Source organism: Aspergillus caelatus, assembly GCF_009193585.1.
Source record: "Aspergillus caelatus strain CBS 763.97 unplaced genomic scaffold BDV27scaffold_39, whole genome shotgun sequence".
NCBI classification, from domain to species: Eukaryota; Fungi; Ascomycota; class Eurotiomycetes; order Eurotiales; family Aspergillaceae; genus Aspergillus; species Aspergillus caelatus.
The window spans coordinates 26-25,856 of NW_022475302.1; the positions used below are offsets into that span (position 1 = coordinate 26).

At 48.4% G+C, this 25,831-nt stretch overlaps 9 protein-coding genes and 2 non-coding genes across 11 annotated transcripts; 9 read left to right on the forward strand and 2 right to left on the reverse strand.

Annotated features, from left to right (window-relative positions):
- Positions 1–232: 232 nt before the first annotated feature.
- Positions 233–909, forward strand: BDV27DRAFT_77152 (uncharacterized protein). Its single transcript, XM_032077549.1, has one exon. It carries the CDS (start codon positions 271–273, stop codon positions 733–735), a length of 465 nt encoding a protein of 154 aa, XP_031930265.1. The 5' UTR covers positions 233–270; the 3' UTR covers positions 736–909.
- BDV27DRAFT_124142 (uncharacterized protein) lies at positions 233–3,445 on the forward strand. Its single transcript, XM_032066026.1, has 3 exons — positions 233–1,849; positions 1,899–2,176; positions 2,248–3,445. Exons 1-3 carry the CDS (start codon positions 792–794, stop codon positions 3,180–3,182), a joined length of 2,271 nt encoding a protein of 756 aa, XP_031930264.1. The 5' UTR covers positions 233–791; the 3' UTR covers positions 3,183–3,445.
- An 899-nt stretch (positions 3,446–4,344) lies between these two features.
- Positions 4,345–4,966, forward strand: BDV27DRAFT_77161 (uncharacterized protein). Its single transcript, XM_032077550.1, has 3 exons — positions 4,345–4,426; positions 4,504–4,678; positions 4,752–4,966. The coding sequence occupies exons 1-3, from the start codon at positions 4,384–4,386 to the stop codon at positions 4,786–4,788; spliced, it is 255 nt and encodes an 84-aa protein (XP_031930266.1). The 5' UTR covers positions 4,345–4,383; the 3' UTR covers positions 4,789–4,966.
- Positions 4,967–5,510: 544 nt separating this feature from the next.
- BDV27DRAFT_t61 lies at positions 5,511–5,593 on the forward strand. The gene has a single exon. It is a non-coding gene; the product is annotated as a tRNA-Thr (tRNA).
- A 405-nt stretch (positions 5,594–5,998) lies between these two features.
- On the reverse strand, positions 5,999–6,081 carry BDV27DRAFT_t63. Its single transcript has one exon. It is a non-coding gene; the product is annotated as a tRNA-Thr (tRNA).
- Positions 6,082–7,361: 1,280 nt separating this feature from the next.
- Positions 7,362–9,287, forward strand: BDV27DRAFT_155154 (uncharacterized protein; the record flags this gene model as incomplete). The annotated part of the gene is made up of 3 exons (XM_032072093.1): positions 7,362–7,423; positions 7,919–8,501; positions 8,550–9,287. The coding sequence occupies 3 exons, from the start codon at positions 7,362–7,364 to the stop codon at positions 9,285–9,287; spliced, it is 1,383 nt and encodes a 460-aa protein (XP_031930267.1).
- Positions 9,288–10,129: 842 nt separating this feature from the next.
- On the forward strand, positions 10,130–14,655 carry BDV27DRAFT_169934 (TMCO4 family protein). Its single transcript, XM_032075164.1, has 2 exons — positions 10,130–12,816; positions 12,880–14,655. The coding sequence occupies exons 1-2, from the start codon at positions 10,639–10,641 to the stop codon at positions 14,218–14,220; spliced, it is 3,519 nt and encodes a 1,172-aa protein (XP_031930268.1). The 5' UTR covers positions 10,130–10,638; the 3' UTR covers positions 14,221–14,655.
- Positions 14,656–14,868: 213 nt separating this feature from the next.
- On the forward strand, positions 14,869–16,987 carry BDV27DRAFT_77171 (RTC4 family protein). Its single transcript, XM_032077551.1, has 2 exons — positions 14,869–16,388; positions 16,453–16,987. The coding sequence occupies exons 1-2, from the start codon at positions 15,136–15,138 to the stop codon at positions 16,724–16,726; spliced, it is 1,527 nt and encodes a 508-aa protein (XP_031930269.1). The 5' UTR covers positions 14,869–15,135; the 3' UTR covers positions 16,727–16,987.
- Positions 16,988–17,257: 270 nt separating this feature from the next.
- On the forward strand, positions 17,258–20,245 carry BDV27DRAFT_124149 (M28 family metallopeptidase). The gene is made up of 3 exons (XM_032066027.1): positions 17,258–18,281; positions 18,354–19,726; positions 19,790–20,245. The coding sequence occupies exons 1-3, from the start codon at positions 17,363–17,365 to the stop codon at positions 19,844–19,846; spliced, it is 2,349 nt and encodes a 782-aa protein (XP_031930270.1). The 5' UTR covers positions 17,258–17,362; the 3' UTR covers positions 19,847–20,245.
- A 737-nt stretch (positions 20,246–20,982) lies between these two features.
- Positions 20,983–22,537, forward strand: BDV27DRAFT_142962 (MFS transporter; the record flags this gene model as incomplete). Its single annotated transcript, XM_032070024.1, has 3 exons — positions 20,983–21,495; positions 21,545–21,902; positions 21,960–22,537. 3 exons carry the CDS (start codon positions 20,983–20,985, stop codon positions 22,535–22,537), a joined length of 1,449 nt encoding a protein of 482 aa, XP_031930271.1.
- Positions 22,538–23,873: 1,336 nt separating this feature from the next.
- BDV27DRAFT_77204 (putative C2H2 finger domain protein) lies at positions 23,874–25,596 on the reverse strand. Its single transcript, XM_032077552.1, has 3 exons — positions 25,339–25,596; positions 24,900–25,276; positions 23,874–24,836 (listed from the first exon to the last, which is right to left on the reverse strand). Exons 1-3 carry the CDS (start codon positions 25,499–25,501, stop codon positions 24,069–24,071), a joined length of 1,308 nt encoding a protein of 435 aa, XP_031930272.1. The 5' UTR covers positions 25,502–25,596; the 3' UTR covers positions 23,874–24,068.
- Positions 25,597–25,831: the final 235 nt, after the last annotated feature.

The window sequence follows — 25,831 nt, forward strand, 5'->3', positions numbered from 1 at the left end:
CTTTTTCAGGGTCTGATCATGGGGAACGGAGGACAATGTGCAGAGAACAGAAAACAGAAGAGATATCGCCATTACATAGAATGTAGACCAAGCAATTGCTGCAACGCTGTCTTGTCTACTAGTTTCTTCTTTCTACGTACTGCATAAAACGGCCCCAGTTTTAAAATAAAACCGTTATTGTTCTTATTTATCTTCTCGTGTGTGTGACCCAGCGGAAACTTTAATAGAAAAAAAAAAGATTTCGATCCCACTTAGTGGCTAAAAGATCACATGATTGGGGCTTGTTCAAGGCCCACTACGACTTCGCGTGCAATCCATGTCAACACTGAATCCTTCTTTAGCATGGGTGACGACTTCTGCAGCGCAAGGGATCGGTGCCACTGGGATCCCCAATTGGAAGCTTGCCGGCGTGTCTGTACGGCTTGGATGCACGAACGGGTGAGAAAACGTGTTGGATTTAGTCGTTCTGCAGCTTACTCGGCGTTCCCCTTTTTGGGGTGCGGAAATACAACTCCTAGGCCGTTAGATGGAGCCACTGCTCCATCGCGTGGTTTGGACTGTGACGGCCAGGTTGCCGCTATCATCGCTTCTCCAATAACCCTGACTGCCCCATCGTCATGTACTATCCCTGGTCATATTGAAGAGATGGGGTTTTATAACGTTAGCAGCTTCAGCGGTTTCTGTCAGTTATCGTCACCGACTTTCTCAGATCTTTCGCTGCGCTTCCATCAATAACACTTCGGGAATCCCTTTTCTACGCTAGCTCACGAATCAGCAAAAGCCGGCAGACCATGTCGGCTACTCCCTCAACGCCTGGTGAACCGGGTATACTCCAACAACAACAACCGGCCCCCACCCAGCAATTAAACCGATCCTGTGAATCGTGTCGAGGTCTGAAGGTCCGCTGCCTTCCTGACCCCAAATCTCCTAATCAGTGTCAACGATGTGCTAAGGCCAAGAGAACTTGCGTATTCGTGGCACCCCAACGAAGACGACCACGCAAGCGAACCGATTCGCGGGTGGCTCAGTTGGAGAGGGAGATGCGACAGATGCGTTCCCTTCTCAAGGATCGCTTCCGGATCGATGAAGAAAGTAGCTCGGAAAGCTCTGGCAGCGAAGTCGAGGACTCAGAGGAACCTGACTTCGGGGCTGATCCCCAAGAAACCTTATCCACTGTACCGGATGCCCCGAGCAGTGCCTCGGGATCCTTCAGAAACATGGAGTTCTCGCCCCGCGTTCCAGCATCTTCTTCGTACCCGAATACCCTAAACAGTGGTTCTGATGCATTCGCGTCTGCCACGCCTATCCCGCCCTGTTATGGCCTTGAAGAACCCTCATGCGGCGACATTATCGATCGGGGGTTAATCTCCCTAGAATTTGCCAATGAGTTGGTGTCCTTTTATATCACAGAGCTAACCGCTTTTGCCCCCATGGTTTTGCTCCCTCCAAATACCACAGCCTCACAACTGCGTCGCTCGAAGCCCATGCTTTTTCTCTCCGTGATTGCCGCCGCTGCGATTGCTGTAGATGATAGTTTGGCTGTCGTGCTCAACCGCGAATTGGTCCGGCTCTACGCAGAACGGTTTTTCATCAATGGGGATAAGTCGTTCGAGTTGGTTCAGGCATTGCTCCTGATGATCGTCTTTTACTACCCGCCAGAATCTCCGTTGAAACTGCAAAATTATCAGTATACTCACATCGCCGCCACCATGGCCCTGGAGATCGGGTTGGCCTCAAAACGTAAGGTACCGAATAATGCAAGTCGCAAAGCGAGCAAGCGTGGTGCGTATGATGAACACATGGCGGAACAGGCCAGAGCAATTCTGGGGTGTTATCATTTGGCTTCCAAGTAAGGACGAGGAACACATTCGTGGAGGGCAGCTGCTAACATGACACAGCGTTGCCATGAAAACTCGCCGGCCCAATTTGCTTCTCTTCAACGACTGGATGCACGAATGTGTAAAACATTTGGAGCGCTCACCCAATATGATAGATCGTCATATGGCTACCTGGTTCGAATTGCAGAAGATCGTTGACCAAGCTATGGCTTCCTTCGGTCTTGATGACACCAGCTCAACCACCCCGCTGACAGAATCGCGAGTCCAGGTCATACTGAGGTGGTTCGACAACCAAATGCAAAATTGGAAAAAGAACGTTTCTGCGGACATGCTCACCGGTAATTTTCCTCGGTATCTCGAAGATCGGAATAGTAGCGGGGCAAAGGCTGACTAAATTCTTCCTTCTTAGTGACCATGACTTTCGAATACCATTTTACCAACCTCGCTATTTACGAGCTGGGTGTCGGCGAAGGTTATCGAGACCCCGATGCGATTAAGCAACAATATTATGCACTCCCAGCACCGGAGGATGGCAACCAGCAGTCAAAAACCACTTTGAGTGCAATTCGCGTAGACATCACGATCAAATGGATGAATGCAGCTCAAGAGATGCTCGACTTCTTCCTAAGTTGTGACACGGACCTGATGCGGAAACTTCCCAATCTCATTTACACACGAGTCGGTGTAGCAGTTATGTCCCTCCTGAAGGTTTACTTCTCGGTCAAGTCTGGAGCCCTGGGCGAATTCGTGAGCCCTCAGTCCATCAACATTGAGATGTACTTAGAGGCCATGACGAGAAGACTAACCGAGGCAAGCGGAAATATGAAGTATAAGGTCCCAAGCCGGTGGCTATATATTGTCGGGGTGAAGGCTCGAAACTGGTACGACCGGTTTCAGCAGCGACAGATGCAGACTGAAATCGGCCTCGCTCCGCCGCCGAGTGGGAGTCCACAGCGCTCTGCGAGCCCGGCACCTATGCAAACCGCACGGTTCAGCTCGGCCGATTCATCGCAGCCAGTAGGAACCCTTGCAATGAATGCCGAAGTGCCGCAGATCGCAGTTATGCACCCTATGGATGGGGTTTATGGAGCATCAGCGGCTACAAACTCGATCTGGCCGGCTGATCAAGCTAATCAACAAGTGTTTCTCATGAATCAATATGCCGGCTACCAATCGCCTGTGATACCAACCCAGTATCCATACGGAGAATATTCGCAGCAAGGTGTTGCGATGGACCCCGCACATCAAAGCCAACCACCCGTTCCTCCTCGAACAGGAATGGAGCTTGATGGCTGGCTTCCCGATGGAAGTATCTGCGGGATGCCCCCATTGCCGGGGATGTAGACGGGTCCAAAAATCAGTTAGGATGATTTGGAAGGAGTTTGTTTGGTGTACATTTTTCCCAGGAAGGCGCCATGGGGGTTTTCCGAGTTCCCAAGCGTTCAGTGTTCATAGTCGCTTTTTTCTGCACATCGTGGAATAGGTCATTCCGGACAATGACCAACACCGCTGAAGGAGGCTGAATCCCAAGGTTAGATAGAAATTCTCAGAGGACACAGGAAGAAAGGAGGGGTGGAAATGAAATGAAATGAAATCACCAGGTGAAACCCGTGGGAAAACTTCGGAGGAAGGCCCCCAACGGTTTAGTTCGTAGCAACGCGTATTTGGGGCCGTATTTCGACGTTCCCATTCTCGGGGGCTCGGTCGACACGGAAAATCCGACGATCGTGGGGATGTTTCCATTTTAGGAATGTTTCCAGAGCATCTGCGGAAGTTTTGGACGGCTAAATTGCCTGGCTAAATACGGAGGTCACTCCGGGAGAATTACCAGAAGGCTGCAGGCATCTCTTCAACTTTCTATTGGACTGGCCTTGCGAGTACTTAAAAGCCCTAAGGTTACTTACGGTCGTAGTATTCACCGTCGTTTAGTGGATTTTCAATGATTGATTACAAAAAGTTCATCGTTCCAACCTGTGGGTAAATAACGTACATCACTCTTACGCCCATCTCTTCCGACTTCTACAACATTGTCCGACTCTCGATTTGGTTCTGGAGATATACTCTGATTTCAGTAACTAAAATATACATATTCTGTAAACTTAGAGTTTCTTAGATCCGGGAGAAGTTAAAATTTGACTAATAAACACGATCGAATTCGGCATTTCATCGGCAGATAGCCTTGTAAACCCTAAGTAGTCCATCGATGATTGGGTCTCCGCTCTCGGGGAGGAGGTTGAAAGAAATTACAGATTATCTTAATACGTACAAAACAACTACTTTTGTACTCACCTTAATCTATGTCTGGAACAGTTGGAGCGATATGTTACGATACACTAATTGAAAAAGCTTCCATGTTCCTCATCTTTAACTTCCAATAAGGGCAGGCTGATGAGCATCTTATGACGTAGAAGTTCGTAAACCTCAACCCTAACACTCGACAGGCATACAAAAACCCGTCCAGACAGTTAGATTATTTTCATAGTAAGCAGCTACTATACTAACAGACCGTCACAAGTCTACGGTAACTACGCATCAAACATTTAGTATGTCAGGCCTTCCCGATCTATCTCACAAAGAGCCCTCGGCCCGTGAGTACCCCGATAACCTCCGATACAACTCCTACCAAATGGAACAACGATAACTAACTCATGAACCTTGTAACTAGGAACTCTGATGGAACAAGCCAGATCACGAGCCGACAACGCCAGAGAAGACCTCTCGAATCCGCATGCCGAACCGGTGGCCGGCGTACAGACCGACCAGAGCCGGAACGCTCAACAGGATCTAGATAAGGGTGGTACGGCGAAGACGTCGGTGGAGGGAGGCCATTCTTCTAGAATGTGAGTGATTCTCCACCGTGACTGGGGCGTTTTAACCGTCGTGGGATAATGGTGCTGATGTGGTTCTGTTCAGGGTGGAGAGAATGACGGGCCCTTCTGGTATCCATTAGATGATATGGTGTTTTATGGGATTGATTGAGGAAGGGTGGGGTTGCTCAGTTTTGTTATTTTGCTTTGTGTATATTTTCGTTATCTTCTTTGCTATATGGACTATGAAGATCCATTCTTTTTGTGTCAAATATTCATATTTCAGGATATCGCCTTGGATTTGTATAAGGAAAGTTAAGCGAATCGTCTGACTTAATAAACGGTGACCCCCTAGGGATTATAAGTAGGTAGGTGAGGTTAAATCTAAAATCACTCAGTTTTATAGGCACTCTTCAGGCCCCTATCTAAGTGTTGCCTATACTAGCCTATTCAAGTTATCGAATCAGCTATCTTTTTACTGTGTATAGAATCACCCTCTCGAGCCCTGAGGTGTGTTCAACATTCCTGTTCTAGACTAGTCCCGCTTAACTAGTAGTAATACCAGTATATAGTATTATGCCTTCCTATATAGGCTTAACGTGAGGTCCAAATAACAATTCCCTTTGAAAATATATGCCATGGAAAGTTATTACACCATGGATCTAGCAGCGGAGGTTTTGTAAATCTATTGTGGCAATATTGTATTTACCTAACGGCTCTAAAACTATATATCCTCCATAATAGATTCTTTAAGACACACAAGAAAGAATTTTGACATGTTTCAAGATACACTGCCGGCACTGTAGATCCACTATTTCTTTAGACCTGTCTAGACTCATGGATAAATAAGTTCTCGTACACATACGCCTCTATAGCTCAGTGGTAGAGCGCTTGACTTGTACCTAAATAGATATCAAGAGGTCCGTGGTTCAATCCCGCGTGGAGGCACTTCTTTTTTTCGTCCTCTTTATACAAGACAAAAATTCTCTTTCTGTAGAGAGTTAGAAACAATTTACAATTATAATTATAAAAAAGACTAAATTTTCGGTATAAATATCGAAAGAACCACCCCCAGGCGGAACGAGATGTTCTGGCAGAACAACCGAGTGACGGTAACATATTTCATTATAAATAATACAGAGTAAAAATCTTTACTACCTCAGACAGCCAAGGCTCGACCCGATATCATAAACAGAAGCGGTCTCTTTAAGTCTAGTACTGTAGTCCTACCATTTAATTTATTTTCCTGTGCCTTACATGAAATATACGTCCGCACCGTATCATCAACTCTAGGACCTCCTTCCTGCAAAGGTAATTCAATTTGTAGTTTAAGGTAAGGGGGGAAAAAAATAGTGCCTCCACGCGGGATTGAACCACGGACCTCTTGATATCTATTTAGGTACAAGTCAAGCGCTCTACCACTGAGCTATAGAGGCGTATCCATGGTTGACGGGCGGCTATTTACGCTCTACATTAGCCAATAAAATAGCATCTCTCTCACCCTCTGTTCTTGATGTAAGGGTAGGTTCCATGTAGATATGAAGTATACACTAGCTTAAAATATCATGATATAGATCTATTGTCACAGATCCGATGATGACTCTGCATGATGACTGTATCGTATACCCTGCCCGCTGTGCATAGACAACTCGGTGGCCGAACGGCGACGTCGGAGTCTATATCCGTTGCCTTTTCAATAGTGTACAATAGTCCCCTGTCAGTCTTATTTTGTTAGGGAAAGAAGGGGGTCCTTCTGGCTATAAAGTTAGCCTGATGTTGATAATGGAGAAAGGCAAGAATCAGTCTGCTGTCTGCATAGTATCTACTGCCTAGCTTTCTGCCTGCGTACCCTTACCTAGTTGACACGTCTTCTACCCTGAATAGTAGATATTTCTCTGACAATAGTAAACATTATTTCCTAGCAATAAAAGTTAAAATAGTCGATAGACTTAAGTTAATAAACACAGCCACTATTATATATAGTATTGCAATCTAAGTTAAAAGATAATTAAAGAAGAGAGTCCTATCCCTGGAAAAAGAGATAAATCCTCCATATATATAGTTTAATATCGCGAGAAAATTGAATCGAGGACTAATTAAAAATCAGATAAAAGGTCAATAATAGAGTAAGATAGAGAAAATAAAATAAACTATACTGATGCCCAGATCTATCACAGTCTATAAAGACAAGACTAGACTTGTGATATAGCCATGTCAAAAATATTTGTAAAAGAATAAAGGATATAAGTTCTTTGATAAAAAGGTAAAATTCCTGAATTCCTATTAAATTTATAAATAAAGAGTCTTTAGATATCTATTATATTGATTAAATATATGGCAGAAGAGGTAATACCCAGAAGGATATTTAAGGAGACTGACTTTATATATGGTAAGACGGGAGAACAAAAGTTCTCTAGGATTTGTGTTGTCTCTGTTTCTGTAACAGACACGCTCTCTGTCTCTTTTCTCTCCAGCTCTCTTGTTCTTCTCCTTACTCTCTGTCTTACTATTTATATACACTCTATCCTATTTATTCCCTGCCTCTCTTCTCTCGTTCGCTATTGCGAAGCCTTTCATAACACCAACCATCACTGTCTGTGATCGCGTGCTAGCTTGTGGTCTCAAAGATACCCTATCGCTCGACATTTTCAACTCCAAGACAGCCACCTCGTTATTTCAAGAACCAGGACCAGGATTCAGCAGAAGTGAGACAGCCATGCCTCGAATGTTATCAGTTGATGACAAAGAGACACCTTTGCAACCCACTTTGCCGGAACTGTAAGTCCTGCTTCTGCCCAGGCAGTGGGACCTGTGATGGATTTTGCGGTTCTTATCCATATTGTGGGTGCTGTGGCGAGACTTAGACGAATATCATTGCTACTGATGTGGCTCATCTGCCTTTAAAGTCTAATATACAACAGAGTAGCCAGGTATGAATCATGATACTTGGCTGATATTATGACTTTGACTATGAATAATGTATATGGTCTCTAGATTCAGTTCCCAGATTTACTATGTGTTATGCGTCAACTGATTGATTTTATTTTCTCTGAAAAGAAACTGCAACTGGACTTTGAGCGGGGAATTTATCAATCTGTGATAACAGCTATGGGAGGGACAGAGGCGTTCGCTAATTTGGTCCATAACACAGTTGACCCAGATATTCGGGCATTTGAAAGATCAAGTAATCACTGTCGAAGTGTTAGTAATAATCCTTTCTTTGCCATCGTCCTCTCCCTATCATATTATTCCACTGTTAATCATATCGAATAGGTTACATGCAATCCGCCACAAGCAAGCCTCGAACCCATCAACCTGGGAAGTACCCCACAGAGGTTACCTGGACTTCGTTACGCAGGCGCTCCTGCCAACATATCTACGCAACTACGTTGGTCAGTCCAATAAGCCCAAACTCCGAATTCCGCAGCATATCAGGGAAACATTAGCAGGATCGAGGCGCTCTCTGCATTATTACATCATCAACAACGACGGAGAGTGCTCAAGACATACAAAGTTTATTCGACTTTGGACCATCCCCTTTCCTCCGCGAACTGATACCATAATCACGCTTGTCCTTGACAACTTTTTGGAGATGGTCATATGCCGAGCTTTTCAATCTCTTCCTGTGTCGAGTCTAGAGGAGATCTTTGGACCCTGCCCAGAGGGTCAATATTTTGAAATTGGTTTGGATGTCATATCTCCTTTACTTCAGGGAAGGTTTCTAAGCCCTTTCTCTCGCCATAAGGTCGTGCAGCTTCTATCTGATTCACCAGATCACGAAATCCGTGAATGGGCACTTCACCGCAATAGCGAAAATCATCAGCTTCGCCGGACATTAAACTCTGGAGAATTGCCTGTGAGAAGATGCATGGATAAAGAGGGTTACTACAGCGCTCTTTGCTAGGCCATTAGTACTAGTTCGAGTCTCGAGGAAGCTCCCTTAATTCAAGCTAGTGAGCATATCTGGGGGCCCTTGCAAGTGCATATAATAGATCCCCAATCCTGGTTCCGGTCAACAATAGCCAAGCTACAACAGAATGACTCGACAATTGGAGCTGGAGTTGACATGATCAGTCCGATCGGAAGCTCTGAGGCTTCCATAGGTATTGCCTTCGAGCCTACCCCGCTACATAACTATGATAAGAGTGGTCAGGCCATTAGCATACCGTGGGGCCTACGGGAGGGTGGCTTTCGGGCTTCAAACTCATTGATTTGGCCATTTGACCTTCAAAGATACACTTACATGTCAGAGAGCTATCAAGTGCAGTCTTTCTCTACCTCTAAGCGCAATATTTTACGTGATGCTTCTCAACAGCTCATAGCTGGTACTCGACTTCGGGTTATCATCATGTGCGGTGATATTGAAGAAATCATACATCCGACTAACGCAAAGAAAGTGGTCTTAACTCTGAACGACATGGCTTACAATACATGGGTCGAAATTCAGCAAAAGAAAGTCGCAAGAATATTCATTCGCGCACCAGCCCCCCTCTCCGAACTCTGGTCTAGCCATGGAAGACAAGGTCCCCGCAGAGGCAAACAACATACGAAGCTGAGAAAACGAAGACTTGAAGATCTGGATTCCCGTGCACACAAACGGGCCAGAGGGCCGGACGAGGAGGGACTCGAATCAAAGGACTAGGCGATGTTTGGTGTTTTTGGGGCGAAAAGGCTGAAACAAAAGATAATGAACGAACTTTTGCTTGATGGTTAGCCTAGGAATAACCTCTTGAATATCAGTCATCTTGAAAAAAGTCTCTGGTGATTACTATCGGATTAACAATCCTTCTTTAAGCTACAGATAATGCTATATGTCCAGTTCGTACGAAAAACAATGCCTCAGATATTATTGGTATATAGGAATAGGAAGTGAAGTGAGGAGAAAAGGGGATTCAATCTAGAAAAGAAAAAAAGAGAAATACTCTTGAATTGAAGAATTGACCTTGAAAAATAAAAAAAAAACCAGAGTCTCGTTCGTTCCATGGCTGGAGTGATCTCCAAATTTGATCGTAGGGTTCAAATAGGGATTCAAATGGTTGAGCACATGTATCGACTTATGGTCTGGCACCACTCGCTTTAGTTCACATTTAATATCATTGACCCTTCGACGGAGTTGATATACAAGCAAGTAAGTCAAGGAAATCAACTCCGCTGGATTAGCTAATCGACCTGTCCCAAACCTGTATCAATTGGTAACGCATTCAGTATTGCCGATAGACTAGTAAAAAGACCACGATCTGATCGGATGTAACCTAATTCAAAATGGTAATCGATCATGTATCAGATTGAAAGGGTTCTCTTATGACATATAAAGAAGATCAAATGCTGACAACAATTTGGGGGGGGCCGATTGTTTAAAAATACCCATAAAAACCCACTGAGACACACTAAAGAGCCACTGACGTGACAGGCCCTCACTGACCATGTTCCTTAAGGTTCTCTTCCGCAAACCACGGGTTCATTCCACTCCATTGCCGCTTTCGGGACGATTGCACCACACTCCCCGATCGCAGAGAGGCTTGTTACCCAGCCAAGACCGGAATCGTTGCTGTCCACGATAAACATTTCGATAGAAAAGAAAAGAAGAAAAACAGAGGTCGCTGCCCTCCCCACAAACCCCATCGACTTTTCCACACGACCTCTTAACTCCTGTCTTCCTTCCTGTTGCCTATCGGTGAACCACCCCCCCCACCGTCATACGAGGAATTCCGTTCCCCTGAATCTATACCGACCGTCTGTACTATTTTTTTTTTTTTCCCGAACGATATTGTGAACGGTCAGCGTACGACTGAGCTCCCCTACGGTCTGAGCTCGTCACAATCCGTGCTCGGAAAGTGCGAGTACATTGCAGCTTAGGAAATTCGTGGCGGTGCGTTCGCGCGCATGGGTGATCTTATGCGTGGTCTATGCGGGAATCTTCACGGTGGTTTAAAGGGTAAATGAAAGGATTTGGGTGATTGAAGCCGATTTCAACCTAGGAATACCGATGAAGTATGACCTCCAGTGCGACTCTTGACCACTCTCGCGACCCCGCTGTCGATCATTCCCAAGCTGTTTCGCACGAACCGGAGCATCCCCAGACCACGGCCGCAGAAAACAGTACAGGAACCCCCGATATCGAACCCCAGAAGGAAAGTGCTAGTCCGGTCGGAGGCAATGCGGGGAGTGAGCCGACTGCAGAATCGACAACGGGAGAGGTAGATGAGTTTGGGCTGCCCATTCGTGTTCGCGCTAGGCCTGTACGCTCGGCTGAAACGTCGGATAATGAAGAAGAATTTCATGATGTTGAAGAGGCTGTCTCGGGCACGGGTAATAATCAACCAGCTTCACAAGAGAGCAAGCCCGTAACAAACGAATCGAAGCCAGAAGCACCTCAGGAAGACAGCACAAAATCAGTCGACAAGGGCAAAGACGAACAGAAAAGGACACAAACCTTACCGGCAGTGGAACCACATTCTGTTGAGCTTCCCCGAGAGAATGATTCAAGCGTGCCTGTGGGCAATGAGAAACATGCCGCTGCTAGTGGCCCCCTCCCTGACCAGGAGGATTGTCCCCCACCACCTCCTTACACAGAGAAGCCAAATGCAGAGAACCCCTCTGCTTCTACACAGTCGGATGCCATGAAAAACAAACGGTCGAGCCTGAAAGCATCGGAATGGTCACATCAGCGGCTTAATGAGTCTAAGGACTCAGAGGACGAGGATGAAGCAGTAAGTGATGGTGGGTGGCAAGATATGCCTGCTATTGACGAGTTCGATGTTTACGACGACTTTGGGAGGCTGGTTGCTCGTGGTGCCAAACCAGAGGATAATGACGCAGTGTACCAGGGCTTGGGAGGCGCTGGGAAGGGCTATACCCGAGTGCAACTTGATGAAGATGCTCAATCGGCGACAAGTCTAGATGAAGATACAAGCTATCTTTTTAGAGATGCCGCTCACAACTCTGCTGGTGTAGAAGGAGAAGAGCTGCGCGACGCTGTCAGTCAATTGCAGGCCACCAAGGATCTGCTGACCGAGAGTCAAAGGATAGCATACGTCGGGGTTACCAGATTGGCTATATTCCAGATGACTAGAGACCTGGACCGGGTTCCCTCAACTAAGGGTACACGCAAGGCGAGACAAAAGACCATTGACTCGATGCGTAAATGGGGCCAAACAATTATGGCTAGGGTTTATGCACATATGGATATCGATGCCGCTGAGCAGGTGATGATTGAACAATTGGCGGAACATGGTGTCCAACCTGCAGATCTTGTCCGGCCTCTCATGCAGAATGCTCGAGTCAAGAATCCTTTAGCTGACGAAGTCGACACGCCGAAGAACTCCCTATCATCCCCCGCGACGCCGAGCTTGAAGGACGAATATCGAGGTAGCCTATCCTCTGATTTTGACAGGTCAACGTCTCCTCCACCTTATGAGACACACGAAGGCGAAGATCTTCCCGAAGTTCGAACCCCCTCCCAGCTTCCTACCTCGACAAAGATTGATATAGATCTTCGGTGGACGGTGCTTTGTGATCTCTTCCTTGTCCTCATTGCAGATTCGGCTTATGATGCGCGGTCTCGGTCCTTACTTGAAAAAGTAGGCGAGTCCATGGAAGTGTCCTGGCTACAGATTGCCCGGTTCGAAAAGCGCGTGGTTGATGCTCTGGAAATGCAGGAAGAGGCGGCCAAAGAAACCTGGGATGAGTCAGATCACATGGAAAAACGCCGAAAGATGGCTTTGAAACGGAAATACATTGTTATGGGCTTGGCCACTGTTGGTGGTGGGCTGGTAATTGGTCTCTCCGCTGGGTTGTTGGCCCCAGTGATTGGTGCTGGCCTTGCAGCTGGGTTTACCACAGTAGGAATCTCAGGAACCGGTGCATTCCTGGGAGGGGTGGGTGGCACGGCGATTATTGCTTCTGGAGGCACCCTGACCGGAGGAACGATTGGGTTGAGGGCTTCCAACAGACGTACTGGAGCCGTCCAGACTTTCGAGTACCGTCCCCTGCACAACAACAAAAGAGTCAACCTGATTGTCACCGTGTCCGGTTGGATGACTGGTAAGGTGGATGACGTCCGATTGCCCTTCAGTACGGTGGATCCTATAATGGGAGATCTATATTCGGTTCTCTGGGAGCCTGAAATGCTTCGGAGCATGGGAGATACCATCAACATTCTTGCTACAGAGGTAGGTGTCAGGGCGTGTTTATCTTGTACAACTATCGCTGGGGAGTTGCTAACTGTTCCCTAGGCATTAACTCAAGGGTTGCAACAAGTCCTTGGAAGCACTGTTCTAGTAGCTCTAATGTCGTCTCTGCAGTTGCCACTTGTTCTTACGAAACTCTCGTACTTGATTGATAACCCATGGATCGTTTCATTGGCTCGCGCGAACGCAGCTGGGCTGATTTTGGCTGATTCTTTGATGGAGCGCAACCTTGGGAAGCGGCCTGTCACTCTCCTGGGCTTTTCTCTCGGCTCTCGGCTTATTTTTTCTTGTCTAAAAGAGCTTGCAGATCGAGGTGCCCACGGGCTCGTGCAGAACGTCTATCTATTCGGGTCGCCTATTGTGGCTAACAAAGATGAATATTTGAAGGCTCGTAGTGTGGTATCTGGCCGCTTTGTGAATGGGTATTCCTCCAATGATTGGATCCTGGGCTATCTCTTTCGTGCAACCAGCGGTGGAATTATGCGTGTGGCTGGTCTCGCTCCAGTGGAAGGGATCCCCGGCCTCGAGAACTTCGACGTCACCAAGCTTGTGAACGGTCATATGGACTACCGAGCAGCGATGCCCCGGCTGTTGAAAGAGGTTGGGTGGGAAGTTTTAGGTGACGAGTTTGTAGAGCTCGAGGACCCCGATCCAGAGAACCACGCCGAGCGACAAAGAGAGCTTATCCGCGAGATCGACGAGGCTCGACGAGAAGCCGAGGCAAAACCAGAAAAGAAACGATTTGGCTTGTTCAAACGAGGAAAGTTGGCTCAAAAGAAAGGCTGGGAAACATACGACGTGGAGCGGAACAATGCCACGCCGCGAGACTCGAGCGACAGCAACGGAACCGGCAGCGTGTTATTTGATATCGATGCGATCAGAGCCGAACTCGCATCCGAAAGTATTGAAGTCAAACAACTCGAGTCGACCTTGCCTCCTATGAAGCTTGATTTGAATTCCCCGTCCAACTCAGCCCCAGTTACGCCGACTCCGTCAGATAGCAAAGATACTACTAAGGCTGCCAAGCTCACCAAGTCCGCGCCCCAGTCGCCGCCTGAGCCTTACTCCGTGCCCAGCACTTCCCATGATCAGCAGCCTTCTACCCATAAAGAAGAAGAGATAGAAATGACTTTCGATACCTCTTATCATGAGCCACCACAGCGTTCAAATTCATTTTATGAGCCTACAACTGCTACTTCGTACGATGCCAATTCTACACGGCCAGAGCTGCGATCATCATTGACGACGCCAGCTGGTCTTGGTATTGGCGCTGCTGCTGGCGTCGGTGCGAGTGCACTCGGTGCATTGGCTCTTGAGCCCAATGCTTGGGCTGATCACGACATCGGGAACGGGGAAGAAGGTGAGATTCATATGAGCTTTGAGTGATGTGGTTCCACGACTATAAAGATTAGAACGAAGACGCGTTTGCCAAGCTTAGTTATACGCTATTTGTTGTCTGATTCTCAGTGAAGTACGAATAATTCTTCATTCGTCTTATGTTGGCTTGCCTTTTGTTGTATCTTGCCTTTCCCTATCTTCGACTTCTTCTCTTTCTCATCCTCTGTTTTCCCAATGTTTTCTTTTACTTCCTCACACTTTCATCATTAACTTTCATAGAAGGTGCGAATCGTTGACCGTATTCTGCATTGGAGACCTAAGGTTTCATATTTGTTGGTTGAGTTTTGGTCGGGAGTGCATATCTTTTTGTTCTTGCATATTGTTCAATCAAGGGCACGATGCAGCATCGTGATTAATTCATAAGCCCTTTCCTATCCCTTAACTTTTTCTTTTCTTCTTCTTCTTCTTCCTTTTTTTTTTTTTTTTTTTTTTTGAGCGCTTCTTCATTTCTTGTCAGGATTGCAAGCCATTACGATGTTCCGAGTCTTGCGACGCGGCCCAGATTATTGTCGAACACCCCTTAGCTGCATTTGCTACATAGATTATTATTCTTCTTTTTCCTATATGACTACTGAATAAAAGATCGATGAAGCTAAATTAAATGAACCATCAATGACTGTCAAATCTTCTTCAATAGTCGAAGCCAAGGATCAGCTGCGCCTTACATTTGATTCTTAGCAATTCAATTGATTTTAATGCGGAGTTACCGATAGCGTGTCACCACCACACGCGTTTCTCCTCTTCTTCTTCCTGCCACCCCCCAATTTCCTCGAGCGATTGCCTTGACTTTTGTTCCCGCTCATTCATAAAACAATTCCTATACAGTATTTCCTTATTTAAACAAATGCGCAATCGCCCCGGAACACGCCGCACGTTCCAAACCACTCCCCGACCCGAGCCACTATGGTCACCCCTCGGCCGAAGCCCGATTCGAGCTACGCCTCGAACCGCCTGACAAGGCAAAATTACCACGGGCAACATCTTCTTTCGACTTTCAAGGACAAAGAAGCTCCTGAGCCTGTTACTAAGCCCGAACCGGCCACGGACGATGAACCGGTGAGCTCCAGCGAAGAAGAAACTCAGAGCAATGCCGGGTTAGATGACGATCTCGAGAATGAGCGCACGCCTCGTCGCTCAGGGCCAACTTTGGAGGAGAAACTAGCTGAGACTTCGAGAGAAAATGGCACACCATCACGAACTCCGCGATCGAAGAGAGGAATTGACAGTCCGAGAGCTCAACGCTCGAGTCGTAAGCGGACGTTGAAAGATGCAGTTACTGTCAACGAGGACAATGACAATGGCGATCCTTTTTCAGAGTGTGGGTGGTCTTCACAAGGTGTAAAGAAGCACAAGGCCGACTATGGATCTATGAAGAAGCGCAACTCGACGGTCTATCCCAGAAAGTCGAGCACGCCTTTACAAATGGATTCGCCTCCTTCCAGTCGACCGAAGCCAAAGTCGGCTGGGAATTCGCCGAATGCTGGGAGGAAAACAAAGAACGTGGATACGGGATCCCGGAAGGATGATGGATTCAAGGTCCCCAAGGATATTGATATCAAAAGTCCGCCATCTAAATCGCGCTCATCTCCGGAGTTTAAGGCCCCTCCCCCTCTTCCGAATGATATTGTCTCTAGCTCCTCTTTTGCACCCTCCTCCGCTCGAGAACCTGCTATCTTTGACACGGATGATGACGATGCTTCGCCCCTCAGCTCTCCGCTTAGCGAGTTATCTGAGACCGGTCTACAGGACATACTACTAGATGAGGCAGGTGATGCGCCGAAGCCGAAGGAGTCTCTGTGTCCCTGGTGTAAAGAACCTGTGGACCCAGAACTCTTGTTACGGTTTCAGTCACAGCCGAAACAGCGCATCCGAGAACAGCAACGGTTCTGCGATTCTCATAAGAAGACCGCGGCCGAGAAAGAGTGGCATGATAAGGGCTACCCAGCTATCGATTGGGATACGTTCGACGATCGGATCCATAACTATTTTGACGACTTGGAGAGCCTATTGGTTCCAGATAGCCAGTCTTATTACCGAAATATCCTGGATTCGACTTTAAAGGCCGGAAAAGCCAAGAACTTCCGGCTGACACTGGAGGGAGATGGTTTGGAGACGATCTCTTGCGGTTATTACGGTACTCGAGGCTCTGGTAAAATGTAAGACATTCTTCTGATACCCGCCAATTGTGATATATCCGATACTAATGCATGGGTTGGACAGGTTACAAGCTTTGACCACACGTTTCTCGCGTAAGCTACGCCGCCTAGCGGCCAGCGACCACATTGTGAAGTCAGCTGGCGTTGTGGGTTACGCACAAGCTGTGCTCGTACCTGAATTGGCGGTCCGGCTGGTCAAGGAAGACATGGGGGTCAGCGACGAAGCCGCTCGGCAGATCTTGCGCAACAGCATCGATCTTGGTGAAAAGCTAAACTTCGCATTGAACGACAAAGTTCCGATTCCCGAAGAGCTTGTGGGGCGTTCAGTTGATGCGTAACTGTAGTCTTGTGTTCTTCTTTATGTCTTTCTTTCCTTGTTGACTTTCCCCTCGCATACTATGTGTCTGGTCTTGATTGTATATAAGAATAGCGTGGCACGTGATACCACTTGTGTTTGTGTTTGTGTTTGTTTTTTGTGCTTTCGATGGTGTTGATGATGGAAGATTGCCTCATATATGCAACGGATGGCGTGCGATCCATGGGTTTCAATGTACGGACTTGATCTTTACAAGAGTAGCCAATGCAACTGAAAAAGCGACCGGGTCGTCGCTTGTATAGTAGCCGATGTAGGTTTTCTACAGCATGGAGTAGTATGGGTTTGTAAACTGTCAAACGGGTATTCGGCAAATACGGTACATAAAAGTACTGAAAGATGATAGATAAGCTTTGAGCTCCGCTTTTGCTCCCGGACTCCGCACGGGACCGATAAAGAGACCCAATGACTGTCCATTACGTAGGGACTCCGATTAGATAAAAAGCCACTCCAGACGCCGCCCTCAAACCCTCGTCCTTTTTCTCCAATCCCGCATAGGAGAGCTGTCACTTAACCACTCAGATTGATCAATGCGAGCGATCGTCTGTTCCATGTCTGACCGCTATTCCCTCCGATTTCCTCAATTCACTTAGTTGAAACCATGCCCCCTGAGATGAGGGAGAAGTCCATGCCACATACCATGGCGCCCTCCGAATCCACGCCTCTTCTGCAGGTGGTCAACGTCGCTCCCCAGCGGCACCGGTACCCCCACCACAAGCTACGACAGTTCTGTAGCTTCACTCTCGGAACACTACTCGTGATTTCTCTGTTCTTGTTTCTCCTTCCCTCAGCCATCTTCCCACGGGAGCATGGCTCCATCTGGTCTTATTTCCCCGGGGCGCGCCCGTTCCCCCATAAAGCCTGGCCCCAGGGCCACGGTCTCACATATGAAGAGCTGCAGACAATTCTTCAAACGACCCCATCCGCGGAAAAAGCGCGGGAATGGAGCAGCTACTATACGGCGGGGCCTCATCTCGCCGGCAAGAACCTGAGCCAGGCGATCTGGACCCAGGAGCGCTGGCAAGAGTTTGGCATCCAGGACACCGACATCGTGGCCTACGATGTCTACATCAACTACCCTCTGGATCACCGCCTGGCTCTGCTAAAGACGTCTAAGGACAAGACCGAAGTTACGTTCGAGGCTACCCTAGAGGAAGACGTCCTAGAAGAGGATGGCACCAGTGGTCTTCCTGATCGCGTGCCTACTTTCCATGGCTATTCGGCAACTGGAAATGTCACTGCTCCATTTGTATACGTTAATTACGGCTCTTATCAGGATTACCAAGATTTGGTTGATGCCAACGTCAGTCTTGCTGGCAAGATTGCGATCGCCAAGTATGGTCACATCTTCCGTGGGCTGAAGGTGAAGCGCGCACAGGAGCTGGGTATGGTGGGTGTGATCTTGTATGACGATCCGGAAGACGATGGTGAGGTTACAGAGGAGAACGGATACAAGCCGTACCCCGAGGGTCCGGCCCGGAATCCTAGTGCTGTGCAACGAGGTAGCACCCAATTCCTGAGTAAGTCCTTTCAGCGCTCATATGCTAAATCGAGAACTGGTCGTTAGTTGATTAACTATTTGGGTGACTTAGGCTTTGCACCCGGCGACCCTACTACACCTGGTTGGCCATCCAAGCCCGGATGTGACCGTAAAGACCCTAGTGATGCAATCCCATCCATTCCTTCGATTCCAATCTCCTACAAAGAGGCCATACCTTTCTTGAAGGCTCTCAATGGACATGGTCCCAAAGCAGCGGACTTCCCTAAGGGTTGGCAAGGTGGAAAACTTGGCAGCAAGGGCGTTGAATATAACATTGGCCCCTCACCAGATGATGTCGTAATCAACTTGGACAATCAACAAGAATACGTAACTACCCCTCTGTGGAATGTCATTGGCACTATCAAGGGTGCTATCCCTGACGAGGTGGTCATTCTGGGTAACCACCGGGATGCTTGGATCGCCGGTGGTGCTGGAGACCCGAACAGTGGCTCCGCTGTCCTCAATGAAGTTATTCGCAGCTTTGGTGAAGCTCTTAAGGCAGGGTGGAAGCCATTGCGCACAATCGTCTTTGCCAGCTGGGACGGAGAAGAGTATGGACTGCTAGGGTCAACAGAATGGGTGGAAGACAAGCTTCCTTGGCTTTCCAAAGCCAATATTGCCTATCTCAATGTTGATGTGGCTGCCGCTGGAACTGTCCTTGGTCCTCGGGCGGCCCCACTCCTGAACAGTTTGATCTATGAGGTTACTAGCCTTGTCCAGTCTCCCAACCAGACCATTGAAGGCCAAACAGTTCGCGATGTCTGGGATGGCCACATTGCAACCATGGGTAGCGGTAGTGACTTCACTGCTTTCCAGGACTTTGCGGGCGTGGCCAGCCTTGACCTGGGCTTCGGCCGTGGCCCCAAGGACCCCGTATACCACTACCACTCCAACTATGACAGCTTCGACTGGATGGATCGATTTGGGGATCCTGGTTGGCTCTATCATGAAGCCTGCACTAAGCTCTGGTCTCTGGCTGCTGCCAAGCTGGTCGAGGCCCCTGTCCTGTCATTTAGTGCGTCTGACTATAGTGCTGGTCTCGGTCAATATTTGGAGAAGATCAAGCCCGGTGCAAAGAAATTGCCTGGCGGCGAGTTCGACTTTGGGTCTCTGGACAGAGCAGTCGCCGAGTTCCAGGCTACGGCTAAGAAATTTGACGCCTATGCCGCTGACCTGGCCTCCCAGTTGGATGAAAATCTCCCCTGGTACCTGTGGTGGAAGAAGGTGAGGCTCTACTTCCAGATCCGTGTGGTTAACGACAAATACAAAGCCCTTGAACGGGCATTCTTGTACGAACCCGGACTTGATGGGCGCCACTGGTTCAAACATGTGGTGTTTGCGCCTGGCCTGTGGACCGGATATGCGGGTGCGACGTACCCTGGGTTGGTGGAGAGTTTTGATGCCGGTGATTCAGAAAATGCCCAGGTAAGGAAGAAAACACCGTGCTAAGCTTTTATGATGACGACGCTAACGTGGGTTTTCTATTAGAAATGGCGCTCTATCATTGTCGAGCGCCTGGAGGCCGCTACGAAAGTGCTTCAATGATATAGATGGATGATCTTGTGGGGTTGGGAGGATTGTCAGGAGAGAGCTGAGCTGAGATCATCATCTACAATCTCGGTTTCAGACCCAGTAGGATAAGGAGGATGTGACGTAGTGTTGGTTGTTAGGAATGTATATAGCAGCTGACCTTGCGTCGTAGTAGAACTTCGCCGGAGGTCTTCACCAATCCATCTTCCTGCACAGTTTGGTGCTATACCTTCTCAGTCATGGTTGCAGATGTACGTTACAAGGATCTGGGCCTATTACCCCAGAGACGTCAGACAAAGAAAGGAGAATGAGAGGCTGTGGTCTTCATTCAATACGAGCGATTTAAAAGCGGAGTAAAAAAAAGATGTCTTGACTAAAAGATCGGAAAAGAATCCGATAGTTGGTGGAAGCCCTTGCTGAATGGAGACAGTCACGGGTCAAACAAAGCATGACTGACTCTTGTTTCTGTACTTTCGTCTTGACCCACCAAGCCCCGTCTTTTGTCTCCACTGCTGCGACTTTCTTTCTTTATGACTATCATCAATTTTATGTCCGTTTCACCTCTTCATCTCCGCTCTTTCGCGTTTGACTCCTCTCCTCTCTCCCTCTCTTTGTGCTTCTTTCCTTTCTGACGGCTCTCGACCGAGATCCACTGCCTATCAAGAGCTCGTTTATAAAGATTTCGACCATTGCATTTGCCACTGTCTTCATGCAAGAAAAACAGCCAAGGCTGCCGGTACGGCAGCTAGTCATTCTCTGTAAGCCGACCTGTGAAATCCTTGACGCTCTGTGTTCTATACTGATCGCGTGCCTCGTCCCTTCTTACGCCTCAAATAGCAATATGTCGCTTTGCAGAGCCTGGTACGTTCATTGAAACTCAACTCGTCTTGCAGAGTTTTCCGATTCTAGCTACTAGATCGGTAAATGATGGCGCGATCAAGTGCTAAAATGATCTGTTCCCGTCCACAGTTGTTTTGACTTCTGTTTTACCGTATCTTGTATGCATCACCTCTTTTTTTTTTTTTTTTTTTTTTTTATGATAATATTCCCTCCTTGCCTTGTCTTTGTTTGGGTTTCGTTATCACTCCGTTCCTGAATCCGTGCATTGGTCATGTCTATCTCGCAGGTATCTGACTGCTGTACAGCCGGAAATGATCGAATATGTCGGCGTTCCGAAGAATGAGGTTGCCAAATGGGTCGGCATATCCTCCGCCGTCACGTCTATCAGCCAGGGTATCATGGCCGTAACCTGGGGTACTGCCTCGGACCACTTCGGTCGCAAGCCGATCATCCTGTCGGGGCTGACCTGCACCATGATTATTTCTTTGTTGTTCGGTTTCTCGCAGACCCTGACATGGGTAGTGATCACCCGCGCCCTGCTCGGGCTCATGAACGGTAATGTTGGCATTATCCGTACGATGGTGGCCGAAATGGTCCCAGAGAAGGAGTTGCAGCCGCGCGCCTTTAGTATCATGCCTTTGGTGTGGACTATTGGCACCATCTTTGGCCCTGCCTTTGGAGGTGCCCTAGCATATCCGGCGGAGAAGCACCCAAAAATCTTTGGCAACTCGGAGTTTCTAAAGAGGAATCCTTTCATTTTGCCTAACATAGCATCTGCAATCCTCTTTATCATTGGTATCACGACGGGGTTCTTGTTCTTACATGTAAGATGGCCGCATGGATGATCAAGGGACAATATCTAATAAGATACAGGAAACGCTGGCAACAAAGAAGGACAGCCGCGACTACGGCTTAGTATTAGGCAGAATGCTGACCAGTTGCAGTACTTCACGAGAGAAGAAAGCGCGGTACACTGTGCAGGACGACGAGAACACTCCTTTGCTGGGTGAGAACCCGCCTCAGCAGAAGAAAGCTCCGGTCAAGCGACCGAGTTGGAAGGAGGTGTTCTCGCCGCAGTCCAGACTGGTACTGATGGCGTATGCCTTGATGTCACTACACACGATGGCATTCGACTCACTTCTCCCAGTGTTCCTGCATACTCCTGTCCAACAACTCCATGGCAATCCGGATGTGCACCTACCATTCAAATTCATAGGAGGATTTGGCGTCGGTAAGCTCCTGTGAGGCTATGGTGTTCCCATATCTACCATCTAATCTCTTTACTCAGACTCTCAAACGATCGGCATCTATTATACCCTGATTGGAATCATCGGGATGTTTGTACAATTTCTGGTCTTTCCAAGTGCTGCCAAGCGATTTGGTGTCCTTAATTGCTTGAAAGCCATGGTTCTCGTATTTCCCATTATCTACCTTGTAACCCCGTTCACAGCTTTGGTACCGGAGTCTCTACGCCACGTAACAGTCTTCCTCCTCATGCTCTCAAAGCTTGCGGCGTCTATCTTCGGCTTCCCTTGCATCACGATTTTGTTGACCAACTCAGCCACTAGCCTAACCGTGCTGGGAACCCTGAACGGAGTTGCCACGAGTGTCAGCGCCGTGGGACGAGCCACCGGGCCCGCCATCTGCGGGGCGGCGTTCTCGTTCGGCGTGAAGAAAGGCTACGTCATCTTCCCTTGGTGGATGCTCGCCTTTTTCGGCACTCTGAGCGCTCTCCCTATCTACTGGACCGTTGAACCGGATGGATTCCAAGGCAACGACGCTGAAGAAGAGCAGGACGAACCACAAGAAAGCAACTACGGAGCAGCTGATCACAGCCAGTCCACCAAGGCCAGGACAGGTAACTAATCAGGTTTAGAACTAAAAGCTCTTATAAAAGTCCAGGCTACTTGTCTCGGTGCTTGACAACAGCATCTAAGCTCAATAACCGCCCATTGCAGAAACGGGAATTCACGACCGATAATAGAAGTGATGATCATGAAGGACATGCAAGTGATGGCCATATAAATGAACGCTAGTCAAATGTATCTTTTCAGTTGTTATAATAGAATAAAACTACGTTTAGTTGTTGTGTATCTACTTGTATACTCGGTAATACTACCGTACTGTGGAGAACCATTCATCAACCAATCATAGCAAACATAATCTACTTCAAACAAACAGCGCTGTCCATCCGGAGCTTTCCCCAGCCAAGCTTAACTCCGATACGATACCACCATACCATCACCTCATCCCATCCCATCTCCCACTTCCTCATACAATCTCCTCAACAACAAACCCCTACAAAAAGAACAAAAGAATCCGAAACCCCTCAAAATGGTTTCTTTCCCCCTCCCATCCACATCTCAACCAAACTAACAGAAGGTATAAAACAGTCCCTCGAAATCAACTCCGCCCTCTCCCTCTCCATCCTCACCTCCCTCGGCGGAGTTATCGGCTATGCACGCACCGGCTCCGTCCCCTCCATCGCAGCCGGTCTCTCCGTCGGCGCCCTCTACCTCTACAGTTTCCAGCGTCTTCGCACGGGCCAGACCTACGGGGATGAGCTGGGTCTCTTGGCCTCAATTGTCTTGAGTGGAAGCTCGATTCCGAGGGCTATTAAGACCCGGAAGCCCGTGCCTATCGGGTTGAGCTTTGTAGCGATTTATGGGCTTTTGGTTTTTGGGAAGGCTGTTTTGGGGAAGAATTGATTGCCCTTCTTTTTCTTTATAGATAATTCAAGTGATTAAGTGAGTGTGGTTTGATTGTTTGTGATTTAGAGGTTGTGTATGATTATACCATTTGAGTCCTCCGTTTTCCTTTCCTCTCTCTCTAAATGTCATCTGATTGATGTTTGTGCGTGTGTCATTACATGGGTTTTCTTGGGTCTTAAAAAGATGATACACTGAACTATCCGAGAATTTATTTGCAAAATGGATGATTTGCCTACCTTCACCAGAACTTACAGTTAAGTAGACCGGTTCGGACCGACGACAGTAAAAGAAACGCATTTCGCGAAGATCAGCTCCTTCAGTAAAGTTCGACGACCGACTCACCAACTCTTATCGTCGCTCATTTCGCGTTACCATGGCGTGTGGGGGCGCACGGTCAAAAACAAAAGCCACGGTGGACATGCATGCGATGCCTGCTGCAAGGCCCGTTTATGCAAAGGCCGCCAACTACTGATAGAAGATCAGGGTAGGACGCAGTAAAGCATGACCAGAAGATAGATCATCAAAACGTGTATCTAGAATTTTGACATGCAATCGAACTTAGCTGGATTTCTTGTGGTCCATCCCTGTCCGTTGACCTCGCGAGTCTTTTGCGCTCCATCGTGCCGAACATCGAAGACAGTCGGTTATCTCCTGTCGCCAACCATTCTAGTTTTTCGGTAGGGAAACTAATCCGTCGCATCGAATACGGTATCCGGGCCCCGTTCGGCCCCCGTTACGGCCGCAGGAACTTGTTCTTGGAGCGCCGTTTCCCCTAAGCGATCGGGAACGAATGCGTACCTGGGCAACTTCGCCATCTTTTCCTCCGGACTGGTCTCATTGTCAGAATACACCAATCTTGACTGCTTGGACTTGTCCTTCTTGGTGGGCTTCTCTTCTGTGGGAGGGGCAGCGCTTGCGGCTGCTTGGTCTGCTTCTTTGGCAGCACCGGAGATGAGGTCGTCAATAGACGATGAGATCGGTGTGGCTTCGGCTCCTGGGGGCTTCTCGCCGTTGGCAGCACCAGCAGGGGCACCGGTGGCCGGAACCGGATGGCCCATGTGCATTTGCTGGAGCTGATAGGCATTGACCTGTGGAGCACCCACTGCAGGCCGTTGAGGAAGACCGGGGGCGGCTGGTAAACTCCCAGATCTTTGCGCAAATGCGGCAGCCTGTGGGGGTGTGTTGGTTTGAGGTGTTGGTTGGTGTGGCTGTTGTGGAGGGAAAGGCGGTGGTGTTCCGTAAGCTGCGCCGGCCTGACCGGGCGTGCCCTGGAATGATTGCGGGGAGTATCCCGCTGGAGTATACTGTGCACTAGGAGGAAATTGCGATTGTCCGCCAGGTGAGAAATTCTGGTAGACCGGACTTGCCGTTTGTTGATAGGGAGAGCCCGCACCACCGTACGGCTGAGGATATGTGTACTGTGAGCTTGGAGCAGCTGTCGAGGGTGATTGGCTCTGCATCGCCATCGTTAGCGTTAGGGAACTTCGAACAGCCCGAATCTACTACATCAAACTTACAAAGGCACCCGCATTCTGTGTTTGTCCTGCACCAACAGGCGTCACGTCACCGCTGCTTCCGCCAGTCATAGCCTCGGCCTTTTTGGCTTTATGTTCTGCCAGTCGCTTTTTCAGATCCGATACGTTTTCGAGCTTTGGCCTCTTCGCTGGCTGTCCGCCAACGCCCGCGCCAGGAGGAGGGTTACCAGTCTGGGCCTGGCGCTCCGCCTCGGCTTGGTGGAACTGTGTTACGACCCGCTGGTTGTGAGACTGGATGATATCTTCGGGGACACCTTCCATGCCGAAGATCTCAACATCAAGACTTTGCCGGTTGGGAAGCGCATTGTCAACAGCCGACAACTGTTCCTTATGTACTTGACTCATATGTACCGACAATCCTGTTCGCGCGGTGTTAGAATCGGTCCATCAAAGTAGAACCAAGAAAGACATCGCGACCCACCTCCAGCAGTGTTCAGCCTTCTCCCACACCTCTCACATTTGAAATGTTTTGCCTTCTGATGCGATATGAGGATTTTGAGGTCATCGAAATCACGTTCGCAGTAGTAGCACCATGGACGAGCTAAAAGCTCATCCAGAGTCGGACCACGTCTCTTCTTTCCCATGGTGAGTGTGGTTTCTGGCGTCGGTTTACGCTTAAGCTAGAGGGTATCTGAAGTCCGATTGACGATGATTGTGGATGCGCTGGCGGGGATTGTCGACGCGTTTGCGATCCGGCGCCGGTGGTGGAACAACTGTCGTGCCTTGAGGTGAGGCTTGCCTTGTCACGTGCGGATCAGATTTATCTGGGTGTTCCGTCCTGTGACGTATCCAATACTAGCGCAATACTTTGATGGTATTCACGTGATACCGTTGGCGCCATCTTGGATACACTGAGATATACGAGTACGGAGTACTGTGGCTGCAAATTCTGCAGATGGCCATTCCATGGATCT

Coding starts and splice junctions, on each gene's coding strand:
- BDV27DRAFT_77152 (XM_032077549.1), top strand. CDS start 271: ATGATTGGGGCTTGTTCAAGGCCCACTACGACTTCGCGTGCAATCCAT.
- BDV27DRAFT_124142 (XM_032066026.1), top strand. CDS start 792: ATGTCGGCTACTCCCTCAACGCCTGGTGAACCGGGTATACTCCAACAA. Junction 1,850..1,898: donor TGTTATCATTTGGCTTCCAA/GTAAGGACGAGG, acceptor AACATGACACAG/CGTTGCCATGAAAACTCGCC. Junction 2,177..2,247: donor TTCTGCGGACATGCTCACCG/GTAATTTTCCTC, acceptor CTTCCTTCTTAG/TGACCATGACTTTCGAATAC.
- BDV27DRAFT_77161 (XM_032077550.1), top strand. CDS start 4,384: ATGTCAGGCCTTCCCGATCTATCTCACAAAGAGCCCTCGGCCC. Junction 4,427..4,503: donor TCACAAAGAGCCCTCGGCCC/GTGAGTACCCCG, acceptor CCTTGTAACTAG/GAACTCTGATGGAACAAGCC. Junction 4,679..4,751: donor GGAGGCCATTCTTCTAGAAT/GTGAGTGATTCT, acceptor GGTTCTGTTCAG/GGTGGAGAGAATGACGGGCC.
- BDV27DRAFT_169934 (XM_032075164.1), top strand. CDS start 10,639: ATGACCTCCAGTGCGACTCTTGACCACTCTCGCGACCCCGCTGTCGAT. Junction 12,817..12,879: donor TCAACATTCTTGCTACAGAG/GTAGGTGTCAGG, acceptor ACTGTTCCCTAG/GCATTAACTCAAGGGTTGCA.
- BDV27DRAFT_77171 (XM_032077551.1), top strand. CDS start 15,136: ATGGTCACCCCTCGGCCGAAGCCCGATTCGAGCTACGCCTCGAACCGC. Junction 16,389..16,452: donor ACTCGAGGCTCTGGTAAAAT/GTAAGACATTCT, acceptor TGGGTTGGACAG/GTTACAAGCTTTGACCACAC.
- BDV27DRAFT_124149 (XM_032066027.1), top strand. CDS start 17,363: ATGCCCCCTGAGATGAGGGAGAAGTCCATGCCACATACCATGGCGCCC. Junction 18,282..18,353: donor AGGTAGCACCCAATTCCTGA/GTAAGTCCTTTC, acceptor TGGGTGACTTAG/GCTTTGCACCCGGCGACCCT. Junction 19,727..19,789: donor GTGATTCAGAAAATGCCCAG/GTAAGGAAGAAA, acceptor GTTTTCTATTAG/AAATGGCGCTCTATCATTGT.
- BDV27DRAFT_77204 (XM_032077552.1), bottom strand. CDS start 25,501: ATGGGAAAGAAGAGACGTGGTCCGACTCTGGATGAGCTTTTAGCTCGT. Junction 25,277..25,338: donor AAGGCTGAACACTGCTGGAG/GTGGGTCGCGAT, acceptor CCGCGCGAACAG/GATTGTCGGTACATATGAGT. Junction 24,837..24,899: donor CACAGAATGCGGGTGCCTTT/GTAAGTTTGATG, acceptor ATGGCGATGCAG/AGCCAATCACCCTCGACAGC.